This window comes from Oncorhynchus kisutch, linkage group LG8, assembly GCF_002021735.2.
Source record: "Oncorhynchus kisutch isolate 150728-3 linkage group LG8, Okis_V2, whole genome shotgun sequence".
NCBI classification, from domain to species: domain Eukaryota; kingdom Metazoa; phylum Chordata; class Actinopteri; order Salmoniformes; family Salmonidae; genus Oncorhynchus; species Oncorhynchus kisutch.
Window position 1 is genome coordinate 63,767,101 of NC_034181.2, and position 21,245 is coordinate 63,788,345.

General features: G+C 43.3%; 2 protein-coding genes across 9 annotated transcripts in view; both read right to left on the reverse strand.

The window, feature by feature from the left end:
• LOC109895433 (SH2 domain-containing adapter protein F) overlaps positions 1 to 10,098 on the reverse strand; it is a 121,524-nt gene extending 111,426 nt beyond the window's left edge. For 2 of the 6 annotated variants that reach the window (XM_031830822.1, XM_031830821.1), the window contains exon 1: positions 9,386 to 10,097. In XM_031830822.1, the coding sequence (XP_031686682.1) occupies positions 9,386 to 9,790 (405 nt within the window). In that variant the 5' untranslated portion in view covers positions 9,791 to 10,097. Of the gene's footprint in view, positions 1 to 9,385 lie in introns of all 6 variants that reach the window. The other 4 variants (XM_031830825.1, XM_031830824.1, XM_031830820.1 and 1 more) reach the window with 3 other exon arrangements.
• A 1,527-nt stretch (positions 10,099 to 11,625) lies between these two features.
• On the reverse strand, positions 11,626 to 15,297 carry LOC109895006 (G2/mitotic-specific cyclin-B1). Of its 3 annotated transcripts, none has more exons than XM_020488663.2 (10): positions 15,069 to 15,297; positions 14,313 to 14,459; positions 13,793 to 13,921; positions 13,583 to 13,690; positions 13,192 to 13,383; positions 12,857 to 13,015; positions 12,537 to 12,773; positions 12,192 to 12,341; positions 11,897 to 12,007; positions 11,626 to 11,806 (listed from the first exon to the last, which is right to left on the reverse strand). In XM_020488663.2, exons 2-10 carry the CDS (start codon positions 14,394 to 14,396, stop codon positions 11,693 to 11,695), a joined length of 1,284 nt encoding a protein of 427 aa, XP_020344252.1. In that variant the 5' UTR covers positions 14,397 to 14,459; positions 15,069 to 15,297; the 3' UTR covers positions 11,626 to 11,692. The 3 variants fall into 3 exon arrangements, with proteins under 3 accessions (XP_020344252.1, XP_020344253.1, XP_020344254.1); XM_020488664.2 differs by having other exon boundaries at positions 14,313 to 14,470; positions 15,069 to 15,265; XM_020488665.2 differs by having other exon boundaries at positions 14,565 to 15,265.
• Positions 15,298 to 21,245: the final 5,948 nt, after the last annotated feature.

Genomic DNA, 21,245 nt, shown 5'->3' on the forward strand with positions numbered 1-21,245 from the left:
ACTATATTAGGCCTACACCTAGAGATAGAGTAATAAAACAATGTTACATGTCAAACAGTAGTAACTAAAGGATATTAGGGAAGGGAAAACAGCAGGGCAAACTCTCTAACCTTACCCCTAACAAGATCTGTGTCCTACGAAGCCCAGGAGAGACATCAGTGCCCATCCAGTCTACAATGAGAGGTTTGGCTAGTTCCCCAGCGGTGCCTGTGGCTATGGAGACCACGACCCCAGTGGCAGATACACACACACACTCCAGCCTCAGCACCTGTCAGTGAGCACAGGTTATCATAGGTCAGCTCCACTGTGAAGGAAGGGCACAGACCTTAAAGAGATCCACTCTACCTCCCAGATAGTAAATAGAGAAACAGCGCAGCTTAACTCCCCTCTACACTACATCTAAAACACCATGGGATAATGCCTATGCTACACACAGAAAACCCAGCATAGGTCAAATATGGCCAACTACATGGGAAGATCAGCAGTGTTTGGTGTACTCAGAGTTGAGGTTAAGGGCCGTCCTACTGTTAGCCACCAGCGGTGCGGTTAAAAGATACCAGTGCTTCACACAGGCTTTCTGCACGTGCCCTAGATGGAATGAAACCTCAGAGCTCAATTTGGTTCCTTTAAAATCAGTGTCTGACGTTGTGCTCACCAACCAGGGCTTCCCTTACAGGCTCTACTACACTGCGTCATTAAAAAAAAACAGTGCCATGTGTCCACAGACAACTGTCCTGACTACAGTGGCCAATAACTGCCTACATATACAGTGCCAGGTATTATGTGACCTGTTGGGTTCACATGAACCATGCAGGTTATACAGCTGAAAGCCTAGTGAAATACACAGTGGAACAGCTACAGTAACCCTCTTTAGGGAAAAAAAGCATTGGGCCAGAAACCAAAAGGTTATTAGATCGAATCCTCGAGCTGACAAGGTAAAAATATGTTGCTCTGCCCCTGAACAAGGCAGTTAACCCACTATTCCCCGGCAGGCCGTCATTGTAAATAAGAATGTGTACTTAACTGACTTTCCTAGTTAAATTACAAATATTTTTTTTGGGGGGGGGGGGGGTTCCTGGCTCAAGTTCCTGGCTCAAGGGAACGTGGACAGATTTTTCACCTTGTCAGCTTGGGTATTCAAACCAGCAACTTCTTGGTTACTGACCCAACGCTCTAACCGCTAAAAGCAGGTGAAGACTCCTCTTAACCCATTGTAAACCTCTAGTCATACACCATATGCTACTCAGTAGTTTGAGAATTAGGTATGCTATGCATCATTCAGCTTTCAAAAACAGTCAATTCATGTCGTTATAAAGTTGTATAAACCTCTAGAAACAGTCCACATCAGTATCAATGGATAATCTCTTTCCTGACCAGATCAATATTTCACAACTGAGTTTTGTCCTCGTGTGATTCCTCCATGTGATCCTGTTGTGTAGTCATCTTCCCCATGCGGAATGACATCATCCTGGTGCGTTGAGGCGGGGTGTAATTAAAGTTAGCTGTGTTGGCCCAGCACCAGCAGAGCTCTAGGTTCCTTCCTCCTAAAGAACACTTCCAGGATTCCTGCCTGGGCCATAGGAATTTAGAAAGCATATCCTAACTAACTGATTCCCTGTGCAACTGTTAAGGACAGAATATGATACACCCATAAAATACCACAGAAGGGTATTGTTGTTAGGAGAGAAAAAAAAACATGGCTGCCTAGTCCACCTGGAAATGCATGACCTGTTGCTGGAATACAATAGTGGCAGTTGCCAAGGCAGCTGGGACACCTTTGAAGAGTTCAACAAATAGATGGCCCTCTTAGACACTTCAGAAAACAACAACATGATTGCGAACTACCCAACAGTCCTCTAACTGGACTACAAGGAGATGCTGCGCCAAAGCAATCCATCTTAGACCAGGCTCAGCTGTAATTATGGGGCAGCGTATCCATAGCAACCAACAACTATTTTTTTCATTTTCTTGTGAAACATACCCAGCGAACATAATAATAAAATGTTTTATTGATAATCTTTAATGAAAAATCGAAATGTTGTCCCCCACTATGGATCTAACTAGCTTTCAATTCCACATAGTATCGCTATCTAGGCTCTCTGGTCTTCATGAACTCATACTTAAAAAATAAAAAAACTGTATAGTTATTTGTGTTCTTAAAACTCTGTCGAGCGTTAAAAGTCAAGGGTCAGCATGTTTTAACTTCTACTGTACTCTGTGCCCTCTACTATGTTTGACTGGACCATATTCCATGTGTACCAGAAATATCCCTTTAAGAATGAAAGAGAACATTTAACCTCCCATGGGTGTTACATCTGGAAATGACTTTCACAGAGAAGACAATTAAGCAGCAATTTTACAACCCCTTTCAGGTTTGACACTTAGAAAGCAATTCCTTTCAGACTTCTTCCTTGGCGATACAGTGTAAGTAAACAGGCGTGTGTTTGTGTGGAGGTGGGAGTGGGAGGAGAAGTGCACTTCCTGTAATGCTCTGACATTCAGCTAAAGCTAGCTATCAGAACCTGTCAGCTTCCATCTGATAGTAAGACAGGTATGAGACTGCTCATACGTCTAGAGACACCCACGCGTCACATGATGGATTCTGGTGCCCATCCACCAGGAGGTCAGATGCCCCGGTAATGTTTACGTCCGACATTTCTCCTATCACTACAAGGACTGGGAAAGGAGCAGAGTAGAAAACAGAACAACAAAGTGATAACAGCATTCCCTGCATTCCTGAATCAGGAATGCCAGAGTCAAGGCTTTGAGATAGTGAGGGAATGAGGAAAGGTCAGAACACCAAGCACTTCTAATGTAGAGGCCAGTCAAACAGCCTTGATTTACACACATACACACACAGCTGCTGGAGGGAAAATACACACATTCAATCAGACCATCAAACATCAAACTAGATTAGACCAGAAGACGAAGGGACGCGCGGTAAAGCCGCAGCATGTTTATTCCATGGGAAATTAAAGAGCGTCGGTTCAAACCCCCACGCGCTGTTGAGACGCTACTCGTAAGCTAATTACACACAACTGTCCCTTCAAGGACTCGGCTAAAGAACACCTGATTGGCTCACAGCGCCTGCTCTGATTCCATTATCTGAGATGTGATTTGGGCTGAGGAGCGTGGGGGAGGCTCAGGCAGCTGAGATGTGATCTGGGCTGGGGAGCGTTGGGGAGGTTCAGGCAGCTGAGATGTGATCTGGGCTGGGGAGCGTTGGGGAGGCTCAGGCAGCTGAGATGTGATCTGGGCTGGGGAGCGTTGGGGAGGCTCAGGCAGCTGATGCCCACTTGAAGCAGTCATCATTCCAACACACTCAAATATACATGTAGAGAAACGCCATGCGTGTGCAGGGCAAGACAAAGCATAGAAATGAAAGAATGAGTAGAAATGGGATGACAACCGAGATTGGCAATTGAGACAGGAATCGGTCTCAAGGACAGGAATAAAACATGCTAATGACAAAACAAATCAGCTATGGTCTCCCCGGCTGCTAATGCATCACTTGACTTTATGAACCGCTGAGTCAAAGGCTGTTGAAAAGTACATGGATGAAAAAGGAAATAACCACGCAATAAATCTGTCAAATCTAATGTCTCAGCTGGCTGTGGGACAGCTGCCTGTATTGTGTTTATGATCCTATACTGCGTGATTCTACACATAGATAGTGTACGGAAACCGGCTTATGGACTCAGAGGCCCCATTCACTCAACAGCTTCCGTGGGCCATGGTGGGAACTATAACATGGCCCAAACATGGGCTGCATGGGGTCTCAAGGCCAGAGCAACCCTGGTGTCTAGGACAGTTTATGAATTCAGAAAGCCACACAGCAATATATTTAGCCACATGATTTTATAAGCGAGACTGTTATGCACTATTTTTGTTTACACATTTCATAAGCTGTGCCTGGCATCACTTTCATGTGTCCTTGAGAAGTTAGTTAGTGCAGAGTCGAGTAGAGCAGACCATGCCAGGGGGAAGAGCGATGATGAGAGCGTTTAATTAGCTGGATAATAACAGATCATCTCCGTCTACCATGACGGTCTTGTCGTTATAAAACAGGAAAACATCACCTAAAAAAAAGAAACAGTCAAGCTGGGGCTCTAACCTGTGGCTGGGGCTCTAACCTGTGGCTGGGGCTCTAACCTGTGGCTGGGGCTCTAACCTGTGGCTGGCTCCTATGTGCTCGTCGTCATAAAGGAGAGTCCATAATAGAGTGCATCAGAATGGACATAATGGGGCAGGCCTAAGTCTCATGTAATCACCATACATTGATGAACTAAGGCTTACACCCCCCACCCCACCCCACATACACAATTTGAACTGAATGAAAACACTTTGGAGGCTTGAGATTAGACAAAACACTAGACGGCATAGACTCTGCTATTGGCAGCACAAGCATTAGATAAGCAGTTATATAATTAGCATCCACTAGTCAAGTAATTAAAACATCAATGGGGCTGGGTCTGTAACAAGACAGTGGTGTGGTCCTCTCTTCCTAGCTCTCGCTCCTCCTATAGTCAGCATTCAAACACTTCACTCCAGCCAGTACAATTGACTAGCCTATTAAGTTCCTGTATTGTGTCCATACATAGAGATTATGAGGTCAACTATAGATCATGTTCAGTGGAAGAAATGCAATTAAGATCAGAATCCTAGCATTCTTTGATATGCTGCCACTACGTTACAAACTGTGAAATATCTTAATAAATAACAGCTCATGTCAGAACTAGGCTGTTTGGAAGCATTATGTTTGGAAGCATTATGCAGCATTATCATAAGATGAACTGCCTGATACTCAAGGCCTGTCTACACCACCCCTCTGTATCTGAACAGAGAACACATACCGTTTACCGTTTTACCAGCTGAAAATCATATGTTCCCACAGTAAGGGTGCAGCAAGGATTTTACACATGGTAGGGGGCAATTGCACAGTAACAGAGTGATGCTGAGACTCTCCGATTTTTCACTTTGAAATGTGTGTCAAACAAAAACCTTTGGTTGCAAAGTTACACAAACCATACAACTCTGTGCACAAGGACTACTTTGAACAATTAACGGAAACTTTTACAAAAACACATTTACTTGAAGAACAATGCAGTTGCAAAGTCTGGTAACAGTGACGCTTTGTTTTTGTAATTCCGTTACCAAAAGATGAAGAACAGTCATATCATCAGCTGCAATTTGACAAGGGCAGAGGCTAGTGCTATTATAATAGAAAATCCTCATCATCAAAACTGACAAAAAATTATGTTGACAGTCTTCGAAAAACTTGTGTAGTACATACAGCGTAACACCTGATAAGCCTAGTTGCTTTTACAGGTAGTTCTACTGGAAAAGGAATAGGCTATTCCACATGTCGTTTCATAACCGTCACACTTGGGGTCTCTCACTCTCACTACACCAACGTCAGTTGTGCATCTCAGCAGACAGACCCTACAGGGGTCTAGACAATAGATCCTTCTGGAACAGTACCTGACAACATTACCTTGGCCTGTCTGTCGGAAAAGCCAGCATGTGTAAGGTTGAAGGCCTGTGTTGCCTAGTGATTAAACTCTCGTGGGGACTGTCTGCTCTCTTTATTACTTAGCCCCCCTCACATTTCACCACAGTACTAAACATAAATCCAGTCTTCTGACTTAGAGGGATTCTAACTCACCCATCCCTCACATGGATGTGATACAATTTCAGCATATCGTCATGTTCATGTTTGAGAGTGCAACATTTTTAAACCATGTTACAGAACAATCTGCCTGGCTGCCAGCTCCTCCAACATGTGCCCAGTGCAAAAAGGGGGAGACAGAGGCAACAGTATTTTCCTGCTAGAGAATGCCAAAGATCAAAATAAACTCCAATTAACAGGAGACAGCAGTAATCCGTTTAATTAGCCAACAGCAGTCAGTTGCTGTGAGGAAACAGTCTTGTTTCCTGTTCTTTTGGTCAGCTCTGGAACATTGTTCATCATAAAATACAAAAAAACCTGCATTGTTGAATGTGATGACAACTGCATACGAGAAACTACTTTCAGAAATTAGAAGACCATTTCTGAATAGACAAATCACTGTACAATTATTATATGGAGGTTTTTCAAGCTTGCCAATTGCCATGTTCCTTTGCTGTATGACACTGCTTACTGGCATATTTTATGACCACTGGTTGAACTGAAACAAAAAAGCTCCTATGGAACGGCAGGCAGGCACCATCAACACTGAACAGACTGCACCTTACAACGGGAAGCGTGGAGAGAGGAAGTAACTGTTTAAGGGACTAAGGAATTTCATAACAGAATTGTAAATGTGCAGCACTACTTTGCATACTTGCATAAGGTTTTGGCTGTGCTCTAACTAAACTACTATGATATTGTCTGGCGTAGTAAGCTTGAGTAAACAAATACCTGGCAACAGGTGATTAGTTAGTGCTTCAGAACAGGGAGTAGTAGACTGAGTTATGCAGCATGGGTGTTGTCAATGTTGAGAAATACTTCTGCACCTTTTCTCTCACACACACACACTTTTCCTGGGTCCTCCTCCCCTGCCTGCGCTGGAGGGAGAGGCATGTACATTCATAAACAGAATCACACTCTTACTTAACCTCACTGGCATTGAATGTCTCAGGTTTCTTCCAATGAACCAGTGTGTTCCTAAAAAGCAGTAGGCGTCAAGGCCTGACTGACTGCATAATAATTTTTCCCCCATCTGTCTCTGGTCCACACACTATTTCTGTTGATGACAGGGACAAGAGTAGACTAGGGTAGAGATGATAGAGTTGTAAAAGTGTAGATTTTGCTTGGTGAGCAGAGAGTTGAATGAACCTGGTTTGGATGATTTGAAAACGTGCACTAGGGCACCTTCACACAGGCCCAGTTCAAAGGTGTGAGAGAACAGTGAAATATACACTGTGTACTTCTGCCGGCTTCAACAATCCATTCCCTGTTTGAATAAGTCCCCACATGATGGAACATGTACATCTGATCTGTACACACTTCCTGGAAGCTGAAAATGCCCCAGTTCTTCCATGGCCTGCATACTCACCAGACATGTCACCGCTTCAGTGTATTTGGGATGCTCTGGATGGACAGCATGTTCCAGTTCCCACAACTTCGCACCGCCATTGAAGAGTAGGACAACATTCCACAATCAACAGCCTGATCATCTCCATGCGTAGGAGATAAATTGTGCTGCATGAGGTAAAAATGGTTGTCACACCAGACACTGACAGGTTATGATCCACACCCCTACCGTGTTTTGTGACCAACAGATGCAGATCTGTATTCCCAGTCCAGTGAAGTCCATAGATTAGGGCCCAATTAATTTATTTCAATTGACGGATTTCCTTACACAAACTGTAACTCTGTCAAATCTTTGAAATTGTTGCATGTGCGTTTATATTTTTTGTTCAGTGTACTTGATGTAGGCTCTTTTGTTTAGGGTAAATAAAATAAATGGTTATGGCCCATTTTATGTCACTGGAATGTTTTCTTAAAGGGATTTTATGGCATTTCAATGTTTTTTCATACTGGAAGCAGAGACATTGTAAATAAGAATGTGTTCTTAATGGACTTGCCTAATTAAATAAAAATGGGATCCACGTGTTCATCTGACTGGGGAAGATGATGATTAAGGGCTTCTTTGCCAACATCCAGAACGATCCCTTCACAGAAAGGTTAGAGTTGAAAATATTGTAATAAAATTCATACTTGAAGACAGCATGCATCTTCCTTTCACCTACCTACATGCAGGCTACTACACTTCTTCATCCAATGTAACCAAACGCTCAGTAAAGATTTTCATGTATTGTGCAGCTGCTGTCTGTCCGACTGACCCAGCCATTGATAAACACCTGAAAGAACTACACTGAACAAAATCCACATCTAAAAGTGTTGGTCCCATGTTTCATGAGCTGAAATAAAGGATCCCAAAAATTCTGAATATGCACAAAACAAATTTTGTACACAAATGTACTTTATCCCCTTAGTGAGCATTTCTCCTTTGCCAAGACAATCCAGCCACCTGACAGGTGTAACTTGTCAAGAACCTGATTAAACGGCATGATCATTACACAGGTGCAACTTGTGCTGGGGACAATAAAAGGGCACTCTAAAATGTGTAGTTTTGTCACACAACACAATGCCACAGAGGTCTCAAGTTGAGGGAGCGTGTAATTGGCATTCTGACTGCAGGACTGTCCACTATAGCGGTTGCGGGGGAATTTAAATGTTAATTTCTTTACTATAAGCCGCACCCAACCTTATTTTAGAGAATCTGGCAGTATGTCCAACCAGCCTCACAACTGAACACTGCATCGTGTGGGTGAGCGGTTGTCAACGTTGTGAACATGGTGGTCGCTGGGGTTATGGTATAGGCAGGCATAAGCAACGGACAATGAACACAATTGCATTTTATCAATGGCAATTTGAATGCACCGAGATACCATGAGGCGATCCTGAGGCCCATTGTTGTGCCATTCATCCACCCACCATCACCTCATGTTTCAGCATGATGATTTAAAAAAAAAAACTTTATTTAACTAAGCAAGTCAGTTAAGAACAAATTCTTATTTTCAATGACGGCCTAGGAACAGTGGGTTAACTGCCTGTCCAGGGGTAGAATGACAGATTTTGTACCTTGTCAGGTCGGGAATTTGAACTTGCAACCTTTCGGTTACTAGTCCAATACTCTAACCACTAGGCTACCCTGCCGCCCCAGTGCACAATGTTACATAGACCTGTACACATTTCCTGGAAGCGGAAAATACTCATACATGTCACGCATTGAGCACGTTTGGGATGCTCTGGATTGACGTGTTTGACAGTGTTTGTTCCAGTTCCCGCCAATATCCAGCAACTTCACACAGCCATTGAAGAGGAGTGGGACAACAATCAACAGCCTGATCAACTGGAAGGAAATGTGTTGCGCTGCAAATGGTCACACCAGATACTAACTGGTTTTCTGATCCATGCCCCTGCTTTTTAAAAGCTCAGTCATGTGAAATCCATCGATTAGGACAAATTCATTTATTTCAATTAACCGATGAACTCAGTAAAATCGTTCATTGTTGCATGTCGCACTTGTATTTTTGTTCAGTGTAGTCCTGCCGGTTTCAATGATCCATTCCCTGTTTGAGTAAGTCCTGACATGACGGAACATGATCTGATCCAACACTTTCAATTTTAACCAATGCGTTTAAATAGTGAAAATGTAAATGCCCACATCACATGACTATTGAACCATCTCTTTAAATTGAACCTAGGTGGATAGATTGTAATTTAGACTTCTTCAAATTTTTGTAGGCTATGACGGAACATATGCTACAATGTTACTGGTGTTGGATATTGGAGGGGTAGGCTAAAGGCAAAAATAGATTTTTTTTTAAAACGTACCTTTTCTTTATTCTCATTTTCAGGAGGCGGTGACGTGGGAGATTTAACGTTCCCAACAGCAACAGCTTGGGCAACGATACCGCTGCCCGGAGCAGAGTTGCTTTTCTCGATTGTTTCCACCTTTATAAGCCGGTGCTTTGGTGACACATACTTTATGTCCGGTGACCCCCCACAGCCCAGACCAGTTCCAAACGAAATATTTCCTCCCGTGTACGGATCTTCGAAGTCCAGTTCCTTTTGTAGTTTGTAAGCAGCAAGAATGTCCGGCTGTGCGGGGCTTGGATGTTGGTAGCCAAGCGTACCAGTCACAGCGGCGTGACAATGTCTGTAGTCCGGTTTCGGGGGCGCTGGAGGTGGTGCTTTGGTAGTTTTGAATCCTAGGTGTTCCCTGAACCATCTGGCCATGCTGCCAGTGCATTGCTCACAAGTCTATATAAATATTTCGTTTCACCTTTCCTGACAATAACCTCTTTTCCTGAGCGTTGTATTTCTATAGGTCACCTCGACTGGCTTCTGAAATTTTTCTACAGCGCCTACTCTGTCCGTGGATACTGCGCTGACCAAGAGAACACAGCCACATGTACTTTCTGAGCTCCGGCAACTCGGACACTTTCGCTCTGACAGCAGAGCGCTCTTGGCTGTGGCGAGTCCTCTCCGCAACATGGGAGAGCGCTTTTGCAAGCGTGGGATACGTTTCCCTGTCCTCATACCTGAGAACATTCACTGCCACCTACCGGACTGATGTTAATTTAGCCTACTAAATGCTTGGTTTTACTTGTAATATCCGTGAGGTCGTGACATTGTCCTTGTTTGTTTCTTAATAGTATGCTGCAGCTGTTGTAGTGGACAATTTAGTCAAAAATCCGAGTCACTAACATGTGGGATTACAAAATGTTTAGAAACGCGTGCATAACGGCTATTTAGTGGTAGACCTTGGTTGGGTGTTTTGCCCATTTAAAAGCATCAGAGAAAAAAATCCACAGGCAGACCTGATTACTGTAGCATATAATTGTTCCAAGGTGCAAACCGTGAACATACCAAGAACTCCATACCCGTGCATTCCTACTTCCTGGTCACCTGTGTGCATATACATGTGAAAGTGACCCATCATACAGTGCCAACTAGTGTACAAATGAAGTGCAATACAATGACAAACTGTAGACTACAACCACAAGGGCAAAAAAGTTCCTTCAATGATTAATGTGGATGAGAATCATGTGAAGTACAGGGAGGCTGCCTTCAGTACCATGGGAGTTCCTTGTCCCTCTTCATCCCCATGTGTATATGCAAGACCAAGGATTGTTCAATTACAGTACAGTTGGACTGAAGGGTAAAATGCCCTACTCATGCAAACTGCTTTCACCTCCAGATGGCCATTGAAGCCTGATCTGATTGCATTGCAAATTACCAGTGAGGAGAAAGAGGTTAGTGCAGGCACTACAGTCCCGCCACAAATCCCTCCCCTACAGCAACGTTTATCTAGACTAGAGCATTGGGCTATGCTCCCACAAACAGAGGGGAAATTCTGTAATTAATATCTGTAAGATCCAGTATTTAATGAAAACTGAAACTCCTAAACTATCACACTGTTTGGAAATTGCATTCTGTGTACACTTGTCTGGAACTGCATCGCTAAAGGATCACTGCCACTACCTCACTTTCCAACCAATGTGGAAGAATTGAGGAGCAGACTGAAGTATAGGGGCAATTCAGCATTACTTGGAGGACAATGGAACTGCATCACCACAAAACAGGCAGAGAGATCACTTAAGTCTCCAAGGTCTGCTGCCCCATCAGAGGGACCTTGAGATCATGTGGTAAACTAATTGACTTTACAATCAGAGAGCAGACAAGTCTCATTTCCTTTAGATGGTGACGCATCACAGCCCACATTAGCAGAAGCAGTGTTTTTTTATGACGTAATATTTAATAACTCCACACCCCCAGGCAAGGAGCACAATGTGCAGCTAGGAGTTTAACCCTGAAAAGGCCCCTGGGAGAGGCAGCAGCGCCATGCACTGAATATAGATTTTTGTATTTTCCCCTTTGCTGAAATCTTGCCATACACTTTGAAGGCGGGTGGAGTAATTCCTTTTATCCCATCCGTTTCACTTTGATCACTTGTTTTTAGTTAAACACCCCCCCCCCCATGCACGAGTCTGCTGTGGATGCCAATGTGGTGCTTACCATGACAACATATCACATACATTAATCTTGCTTTTTAAAATCAAGACAAGCCATTGAAAACTAAATATTTATTTAAAAATGGTTTATAAAGTGCTAAAAACACAGGGTAAATCAATCGTGTCAACAGTGAGAGTTGGACAGTTTGTTAATGTAGGCGTAAGCCCTGGTAGATGTCAGCTCTGGGAGACAGCTGACCCTGAGTAGCTTGACATTGTCATACTTCTGCTTGATTGACTGGAGAAAAAAAGAAGTTTTCAGTTAAACATCGCCATGTGGCCCTACAGTACATCACTGGGCTAGAAGTCATCTAAAGGCTGGGCTCACCAACTGCTTCATGCTGCCATCACTCAAGCGCTCCAGCATCTTGGCAATGCATTGCATCACAGGTAGCAGAGAGACCTCTGTGTAGCCTGTGTAGTGCTGTAGGGCTGGGGTCTATGGATCAAACGTTAAGTATCAATTCAGTGATAACAGAACAGTGTTGAAGTTGACACACATCACTTCATAACTGTAGATTTATCAGAAATCCTAAGCCAAAGAAATCTAATGGATTATGGGTTAGAAGTGTCTAGTTTCATACACTTCCCATAAGTCAAAGTATTCATTGCTCATAACTGACCCATTCATAACCAGCAGAATCATGAAGGATCCTGGATGATAAAGCAAGAGCTGCTGCAGCGGTCAGGGATGGTGGATGGTGAACTGAGGCATAGTCCAGAAGGGTCAGCTCCAGCAGGTATTTAGCCAGCCCATAACCAACAGGCTGAAGCTAGAAGATAAATGTACTGGCATGCAATATCATGTTGCCATGTGGCTCTGAACCAATGGTCACTTAAATAGCTGGTCAGCAAGTACAATTAAGGAATAAACAAAAAGGTTGTCAGCACAGCATGAAGCAAATTGGGTGAGTTTGCGTCAGGAGAGCTAAACAATGTGTATTAGATTTTCAAATTCAAAAACTCACCTTCCCAACCTTGGAAGCTCTCCTTAGAAAGTGAACTGGTGGTGGTCGTCCCAGTTCATAGTTCAAGGCTTTCAGAATGGTAACTTCCATCAAGCGTATCTCAGCACAGGAGTAGGTGAAGTCTGTTATATGGGCAAAGTCCTTCACCACGGGAGGAGCGATTTCCTCGTACTTGGAAGCGATGAGCATTGCAGTGACACCAACCAGTTGCAGAGACTTCGTTGGCACTGGATAGTCCTGAGCAAAAGAGAAAACGATGGATAAAAAAAATAAACACATAGTCAAATGTATCCGACCATCAGAGGAAAAACAAGCCATACCTGGAGAAAGCGGTCGATGATCCCAACAGTCATGTAGAGGGTCTCCTGGTGCAGTCTGAACTGCTTCTGGACCTGTACCAGCCAGTCAACTAGAATACTCCGCATGCTCCCAGTCACATCACAACCCTCCAGATGACATGGTTTTATAGCCATGGCAACCTGTCACACAGTAAGAGAGGGGTCTGTGGCAAGACACAGGATCTTGACTAATAATGGTTCATGGAGTGAAAAAGGGAAACCGGTGTTGCCTCTTTGACAACCCAAATAAAATAAAGTCACATGAAATTGAATTAGGCTCAGAACAAACGAGAGATAGTTGAAATTAGTCCCAAAACCTCCAGGTTCCTTAGATGAGCGTAAATGTCCTTCACATAGTCACTGCACAGCAAGGAGTCGCCCGCGTCTGCGGAGTCCACATCTGGGATGTTGAGCAGGGCATGTGAGAAGGCCCGTGGCACATTGAGCCCCTCGTCCCGAGTGGCCTCTTGGCTCGGAGGCTGCTCAGGGGCAGCTGCAATGGGCTTGGCCTAAAGAACAACAAGATATGGAGAAGTGAATGGAATTCTCTGTGAAGCTGAACTACAGACAACAAGTGCACAACATCCATGACAAGATGACAACTCAGATTTTAGCATATTGGATTAACATGAGACATTTACATAGAGTAGTGATGTATATCTAACGACAGCCAAGCCCGGCTTCAACCTTCTCTCCTTAAAATTTCACCTGTCTGACCAGATCACAGTTGCCAGCCCCAGTGTTCTCCTTTGAAATAACATGGACTCTTTCAGTGGCGCTCTGCTTACATTGAGCTGGTTTGACGGGAACAGACGTCTGTTTCTCAGGAAAATAAAACGCAGATAATTATTCAAACGTTGTACCAAAAACTGAACCACACCGTAATTAAAATGTATTAATTGAAAAAATAAAATGTACATTTGTTTTAATCCCTTTGGCGTTGTTCAGTTTGCTTGCTACATTTCCCAAAGGCACCCTGGACCTCAGGCCATACGAGGTGGCAGGTTTTCCTGGTAAGGAAACATTCTCCTCTGACTTGGTCTGGACCTTCAATTCAACATTTAAAAGCACAATTATGAGTTTGTCCAACAGTAGCCCATCACTTGTTTTAAGTATATTTACAAATACTAAAATAGCTATGTATATTTTGGGTTAATACATGGAAGAAGAGGCATTCATAATATTCTTCAATTACCCAATGGGCATAAATTAAGTGAAATGTCTACTGAACAGAATGAAATATCTTAGCTCTTGAGAACCTAAGGCCATACACAAGGGATAGAAATATCCCAGAGTGTGCCTTCACAGTAGCCAAATAAGAATGGTTGATTACCTCAAGATGAGACAGCCACATGACAAATTACAACATTCTTGTACCCCAGTAAAACCAATGACATATGGTTAGGCTAATAGTGAACTATCAAAGCATCAGTCATACCTTTACATTTGGAACTGCACATGTCTCCTGATTGGTAGTATTGGTCTCTTTCACAGGCAATTTGGACCTCAAGTTGTAAGGCATTGAGACAACAGGTTTTGCAGTAATAATGGTCTCTTCTGGCCTTGCTTTTCAGGTTAGGGCCACCTATAACATATCTATAGAATATTTATCCTTCTTCAGAACATAAAATACGCTGTACCAGCCCATCAACAAAGTTGATGGAAACCCATAGGCTAATTTATCACTGACCTGTACTCAGGGGTAGACATAACGATATATAGGAAATCTGTCTTCATCCATTTAGTACAATGTTATGCATTTGCAACATGTGTGACATGTCACAAATTCCAATTAATTTGTAGGGCTTAACATTAGCTAGGTGGCTAACACTAATGTTAGCTAGATAATGAGTTAGGTTTAGGGTTAGTTAACATGCCAAGTAGTTGCAAAGTATCTAAATAGCAGTTCAAAGTTGTTAATTAACTAAAATGTTAAAGTTGTCTGATGAGATTTGAACACGCAACCTTTGGGTTGCTAGACATTCCCACAAACCATCCTTACAATTTTGCCTTAAGTAAGCTTGTCTTATGGAGCCATAACAAAATGTAACATATAATAGTGTCCCAGATTTACGTTTACTATGGTACGTCTAGTCTATGACAGCAGGCAGCAAACACTAGTAGCAAACTTTGCACTGGCAGTAGCCTACTGCAGCCAAATATATGTATCCATAAATCATTGACAGTAGCTTACATGCGTTATTCTAGAAGCCACAAGGAACAATAAGAGAGCGCTGGGGTTCAACTTCACTGAGATTCAATGACATTTACAGCTGCCATGTAGTGCGTTCACAGCAACAGCTGTGTTCAATGACATTGATTAGAAATTAGACTCATGCTGCGTTCGTGTAACCACATACGACTGGGAAAGATCCAATAGAAACTTCTATATAATCCTCATGCCGCGTTTAAGTACCAGTCGGAATGTTTTACTTGCTTACTGGTTGTAGTTATACACGTGACGTGCAAATCAGAAATTGAGTTTTTCTAGTTCGGACTAGCACATGAACGTGGCATGAGCGCCCACTTCTCCCATATGCTCACCTCTGACATAACCTATTAAGGAAATTACCGAAATTATATAATTTTTGGCAGTTAAATGCAAAAACAAAACATTATTTATAAAAGGCAATCTATAAAAAAATATATGTTAACACTCATTTATTTACAAGCATGATAGCTGTACTTTCAGTTTTCTGGTTTATGCAGCTGGTTGGCCATTAGCCAATTGACGTTTCTCAATGAGTTCAAAACACGCGAATCATTTACGACGTCACAACTGGTAAATTCCCAACTCCTACTTCTTTCCGAATGCAGCATAAATCCATAATTTAAAAACCAATTATCTAGGGCTAGGCTACTTCAACTGCGCTTAGACAAGCGTCTTTTGACATCAGATATTTTTCAGAGCTGATCTGATTGGTCAAATTTGGCAAATTAGTGAAAAAATATCAGAATTGGGCTGCCTGTCTAAACGCAGCCTTCTAGCTTTACACACAGGACCAGATGACTGAACGGCATGTAGGACAAATTCCCGTTGCCCCTGACCTCTGGGCCCCCGACCCATCATAATATAGTGGGCTAGTTTATGAAAATTAGATCATTAATATGATTCACAGTTTCATAGAGTATATTTGAATAGTTCAGAGATATTTTCAGAGACCCCTTATAAATCTTTAAAAACATGTTTTTGATTGTCCTATAACTTCTACCACTGTACTTTTGAATTAGTCATTGGTACCCTGTAACACTTGAAATGTGTTATGAATGGGTTTGCATTTAGATGTTTTAAAAATGGATAAAAATTAAAATCAATGGTCTTGCAGTATTGATTCATTATGACACACAGTTTATGCTTTTGTTCTTAAGCTCCTCTGTGAAGCCCCAGTGTTCACACAGATGTGAAGGTAAGTGGTTGGAGAAGTCAGAGGGAGAGGGAGATTACAGTACAGAGCCTGCTTTATATTGATAGGCTTTATATCTCCTGCTACGAGAACACACAGGCATGCAGGCATGCAGGCACGCACGCACACACACACACACACACACACACACACACACACACACACACACACACACACACACACACACACACACACGCACACGCACGCTGAATATCAGACTGTTTTCCTACCTACAGTACCTTGGGTATTGTCGCTGGCATTTCAGTTTCAAGTCATGCAACAACAACATACTCTCATTTAGCAAACTGAGCTCTTTGAGAAACATCAATAATTCAAACAGTTTTATATCGGGTAAACACTGCAGCCTGCAAATCTCACTCCACCCTCCACTGGTCTGACTGCATTCATACAAACAAGAAATGAGTACTGGGTCAAGTAAGGCACTGGCCACCAATATCTACAACTGCTAAGCCTACCCAGAGGCCACGGGATCTGTAACCAGCTTTAATTATGTAATACAGTAATGTAAGCTGCTTAGCAGATGCTTTTATCCAAAGTAACTTACTGTGCAATGAGTACTTACATGTGTAGTATGTGTTTGTGGTCCCAGTGGGATTTGAACCCATGACATCTGCATAGCTAGCACCCCACTCTAAACATCAGTCATAAAGGCAGGGTATGGACAGTCTATATTCTCCAGCTGTCCATATTCTCCATATTCTCAGTACAAAGTCTGCCTCGTCAGTCAAGTCAGGCGACTGAGGCTATGAATATAAACATGATATAAACCTGTGGTTCCAACTTCCAACCTAGCACAGCATACATACAGAGGTAAGAGGGTCATACGGGTGGCAGGTAGCCTAGTGGTTAGAGCTTTGGACCAGTAACCGAAAGGTTGCTAGATTGAATCCCTGAGCTGACAAGGTAAAAATCTGTCATTCTGCCCCTGAACAAGGTAGTTAACCCACTGTTCCTAGGCCATAATTGAAAATAAGAATTTGTTCTTAACTGACTTGCCTAGTTAAATAAAGGTAAAATCAATTTTAAAATTCTCTTCGTCCACTGTTTCCCCAGTAAAGCATCAATATTGCAATGCAGCTCTGCTCTAGTGCAGTTCATGTCTCTTATTTGATCCCGCTGCAGGCGGACAGGTCCCCCACGTCCGCTTTCGCTGTTTGATTGCATTGCTTTGTTTGCTATCCCATTCCTGTCAATCAACATGGAGACCAGATAAACACAGACCATCACAAGCCAAGGGCAGAGGCAGGTGGCTCCAGCAGTTCATTCAACATCACAGTGGCTGTCACCTGTGGTCACTAGTTCCATAGAGCCACCTAGCAGGTGAGATGAAATGCAGTATTAATGTTTCCTGTTCCGTGAGGGCGGACAGGGATAGATTACTACTCTGATTCATGTGTTGTTCTCTGCCTGGGCCCAGCTGTACATAGGTATGAGGAATGAGATAAGAGTATATTCATATATAGTTTATTATGGAGTCATCTCAGATGTGTTCTATATGCAATGAAAACAGGTGTTGCTTGGCTTGACCTCCTTCTTGTGAAAGTCCTTATGTTCCTAATGTGAAATAATGGTATTGAATCGAATTGTCTGTAGCTTGAGTGTTATTCCACTAGTTAGTTAGTCTTTCTTTGTTCTCAATGTGTACTCTGTTTTCATGGGGCCACATCACAGTGCCTATGCATTATTTTAGGTGGACCGTCTGTGATGCAGAACGTTCTGACCCAATGAGTCATGGCAGGGCCCGCGATGTCCGTCTCTCAATTCTCCTCTCAGCCCTGTTAGTCTTTTATCCCATTTGACCTGATGGCTTATTCACATTTATGAAGGCCAGCTGGGTAATGGGGGTCTATATTTAGATACTGCTCTGATTATGGTTATTGATCATGTTTTCACCATTATCTGTGAGGTTCAATATGATCCAGAGGCAACAATGTTCTAATGACAAAATCCTCTCCCATCTTCAATAAGGCTCCTCTCTTGAAGATTTGCGTGAGAAATCTCCCTCACAGTCAAATATTATTCCTGAGCCTCTCTGCAATCTAAAATGATTCAGATGTTTGCTTTTTGAAGTGATAATCCCATATGATAGACCTAAGTAGAACACTAGGACTACCTGCTGGGATGGCCTACTTTTTCTTAGGGGAATTAGGGTGCTTCTCAAACACCCTCGAAAATCATATAGGCCTATCATATGAAAGGAGTACAGATCATAAAACAGTGTTATTTTAAGGTAGAATCCACAGGGTGACTCACTTAGGGGGCGTGGCTCTCCACTTGCTTGTGTGACGTTGTGCAGGCAACCTTTCTCAATAGCAAGGCTATGCTCACTGGGTCTGTACATAGTTAAACGCTTTCCTTCATTTTGTGTCAGTCACAGTGGTCAGGTATTCTGCCACCTGCCATTCACTGTCTAAAAGCATTATAGTTTGCTCAGTTTATTTTTTATTCTTTCCAATGTGTCACGGTAATTATATATATTTTTTCTCATGATTTGGTTGGGTCTATTTGTGTTGCTGTCCTGGGGCTCTGTGGCGTCTGTTTGTGTTAGTGAACAGAACCCCAGGAACAGCTTGCTTAGGGGACTCTTCTCCAGGTTCATCTCTCTGTAGGTGATGGCTTTGTTATGGAAGGTTTGGGAATGCTTCCTTTTTGGTGGTTGTAGAATTTAACATCTCTTTTCTGGATTTTGATAATTAGCGGGTATCGGCCTAATTCTGGTGTTTTACATTGTACACTGAGAATACTTTTGTGAGTTCTTGGTTGTTTTTTTTGTTGCCAGATCATAATTGTTATGTCAAATTTTATGTTCCTTTTGATGGCGTAGAAGGTCCTTCTTGCCTTGTCACTCAGATCATTCACAGCTTTGTGGAAGTTACCTGTGGCGCTGATGTTTAGGCCGAGCTTTCCGGGCAACTGTTCATCTGACCACTTTTTTATAGACCGAGTCACTGGTGCTTCCTGCTTTAAATTTAGCTTGTAAGTAGGAATCAGGAGGATAAAGTTGTGGTCAGATTTACCAAATGGAGGGCGAGGGAGAGCTTTGTACGCGTCTCTGTGTGTGGAGTACAGGTGATCTAGAATTTGTTTCCCTCTGGTTGCACATTTTACATGTTGATGGAAATTTGGTAGAACTAGTTTCCCTGCATTAAAGTCTCCGGCCAATAGGAGCGCCGCCTCTGGGTGAGTGGTTTCCTGTTTGCTTATTTCCTTATACAGCTGACTGAGTGCGGTCTTAGTGCCAGCATCTGTCTATGGTGGTAAATAAACAGCCACGAAAAGTATAGCTGAAAACTCTCTAGGCAAGTAGTGTGGCCTGCAATTTATCACAATGTACTCTACTTCAGGCGAGCAAAATCTAGAGACTTCCTTAGATTTCGAGCACCAGCTTTTGTTTACAAATATGCACATACCTCGTATTACCGGAGTGTGCTGTTCTATCTTGCCAGTGCAGCATGTATCCCGCTAGCTGAATATCCATGTCGTCATTCAGCCACGATTCTGTGAAGCACAGGATATTACAGTTTTTGATGTCCCGATGGTAGGATATTCGTGATCGTATCTCGTCTAGTTTATTGTCCAATGATTGCACGTTGGTGAGTAGTATTGACGGGAATGGCAGCTTTCCCAGCATTCCCAACATGTTCCAGGATTCTTCCGATGGCATTGAGGAGTACACCACATCAGTCACTGGCTTTATCAATAAGTGCATTGAAGACGTCGTCCCCACAGTGACTGTACGTACATTCCCCAACCAGAAGCCTTGGATTACAGGCAACATTCGCACTGAGCTAAAGGGTAGAGCTTCCGCTTTCAAGGTGCGGGACTCTAACCTGGAAGCTTACACTTCTATGCTCGCTTCAAGGAAACAACACTGAGGCATGCATGAGCGCATCAGTTGTTCCGGACGACTGTGTGATCACGCTCTCCGTAGCCGACGTGAGTAAAACCTTTAAACAGGTCAACATACACAAGGCTGCGGGGCCAGACGGATTACCAGGACGTTGGTCTCCGGGCATGTGCTGACTAACTGGCAGGTGTCTTCACTGACATTTTCAACTTGGCAATGATTAAGTCCGTAATACCAACATGTTTTAAGCAGACCACCATAGTCCCTGTGCCCAAGAACACAAAGGCAACCTGCCTAAATGACTACAGACCCGTAGCACTCACGTCCGTAGCCATGAAGTGCTTTGAGATGTTGGTAATGGCTCACATCAACACCATTATCCCAGAAACCCTAGACCCACTCCAATTTGCATACCGCCCAAACAGACCCACAGATGATGCAATCTCTATTGCACTCCACACTGCCCTTTCCCACCTGGACAAAAGGAACACTTATGTGAGAATCCTATTCATTGACTACAGCTCAGTGTACAACACCATAGTACCCTCAAAGCTCATCACTATGCTAAGGATCCTGGGACTAAACACCTCCCTCTGCAACTGGATCCTGGACCTCCTGACGGGCCCCAAGTGGTGAGGGTAGGTAGGAACACATCTGCCACACTGATCCTCAATACTGGACCTCCCCAGAGGTGCATGCTCAGTCCCCTCCAGTACTCCCTGTTCACCCACGACTGCATGGCCAGGCATGACTCCAACACCATCATTAAGTTTGCAGAGGACATAACAGTGGTAGGGCTGATCACTGACAACGACGAGACAGCCTGTAGGGAGGAAGTCAGAGACCTGGCCGGGTGGTGCCAGAATAACAACCTATCCCTCAACGTAACCAAGACTAAGGACATTATTGTGGACTACAGGAAAAGGAGGACCGAGCACGCCATTCTCATCGATGGGGCTGTAGTGGAGCAGGTTGAGAGCTCCAAGTTCCTTGGTGTCCACATCAACAACAAACTAGAATGGTCCAAACACACCAAGACAGTCGTGAAAAGGGCACAACAAAGCCTATTCCCCCTCAGGAAACGAAAAAGATTTGGCAT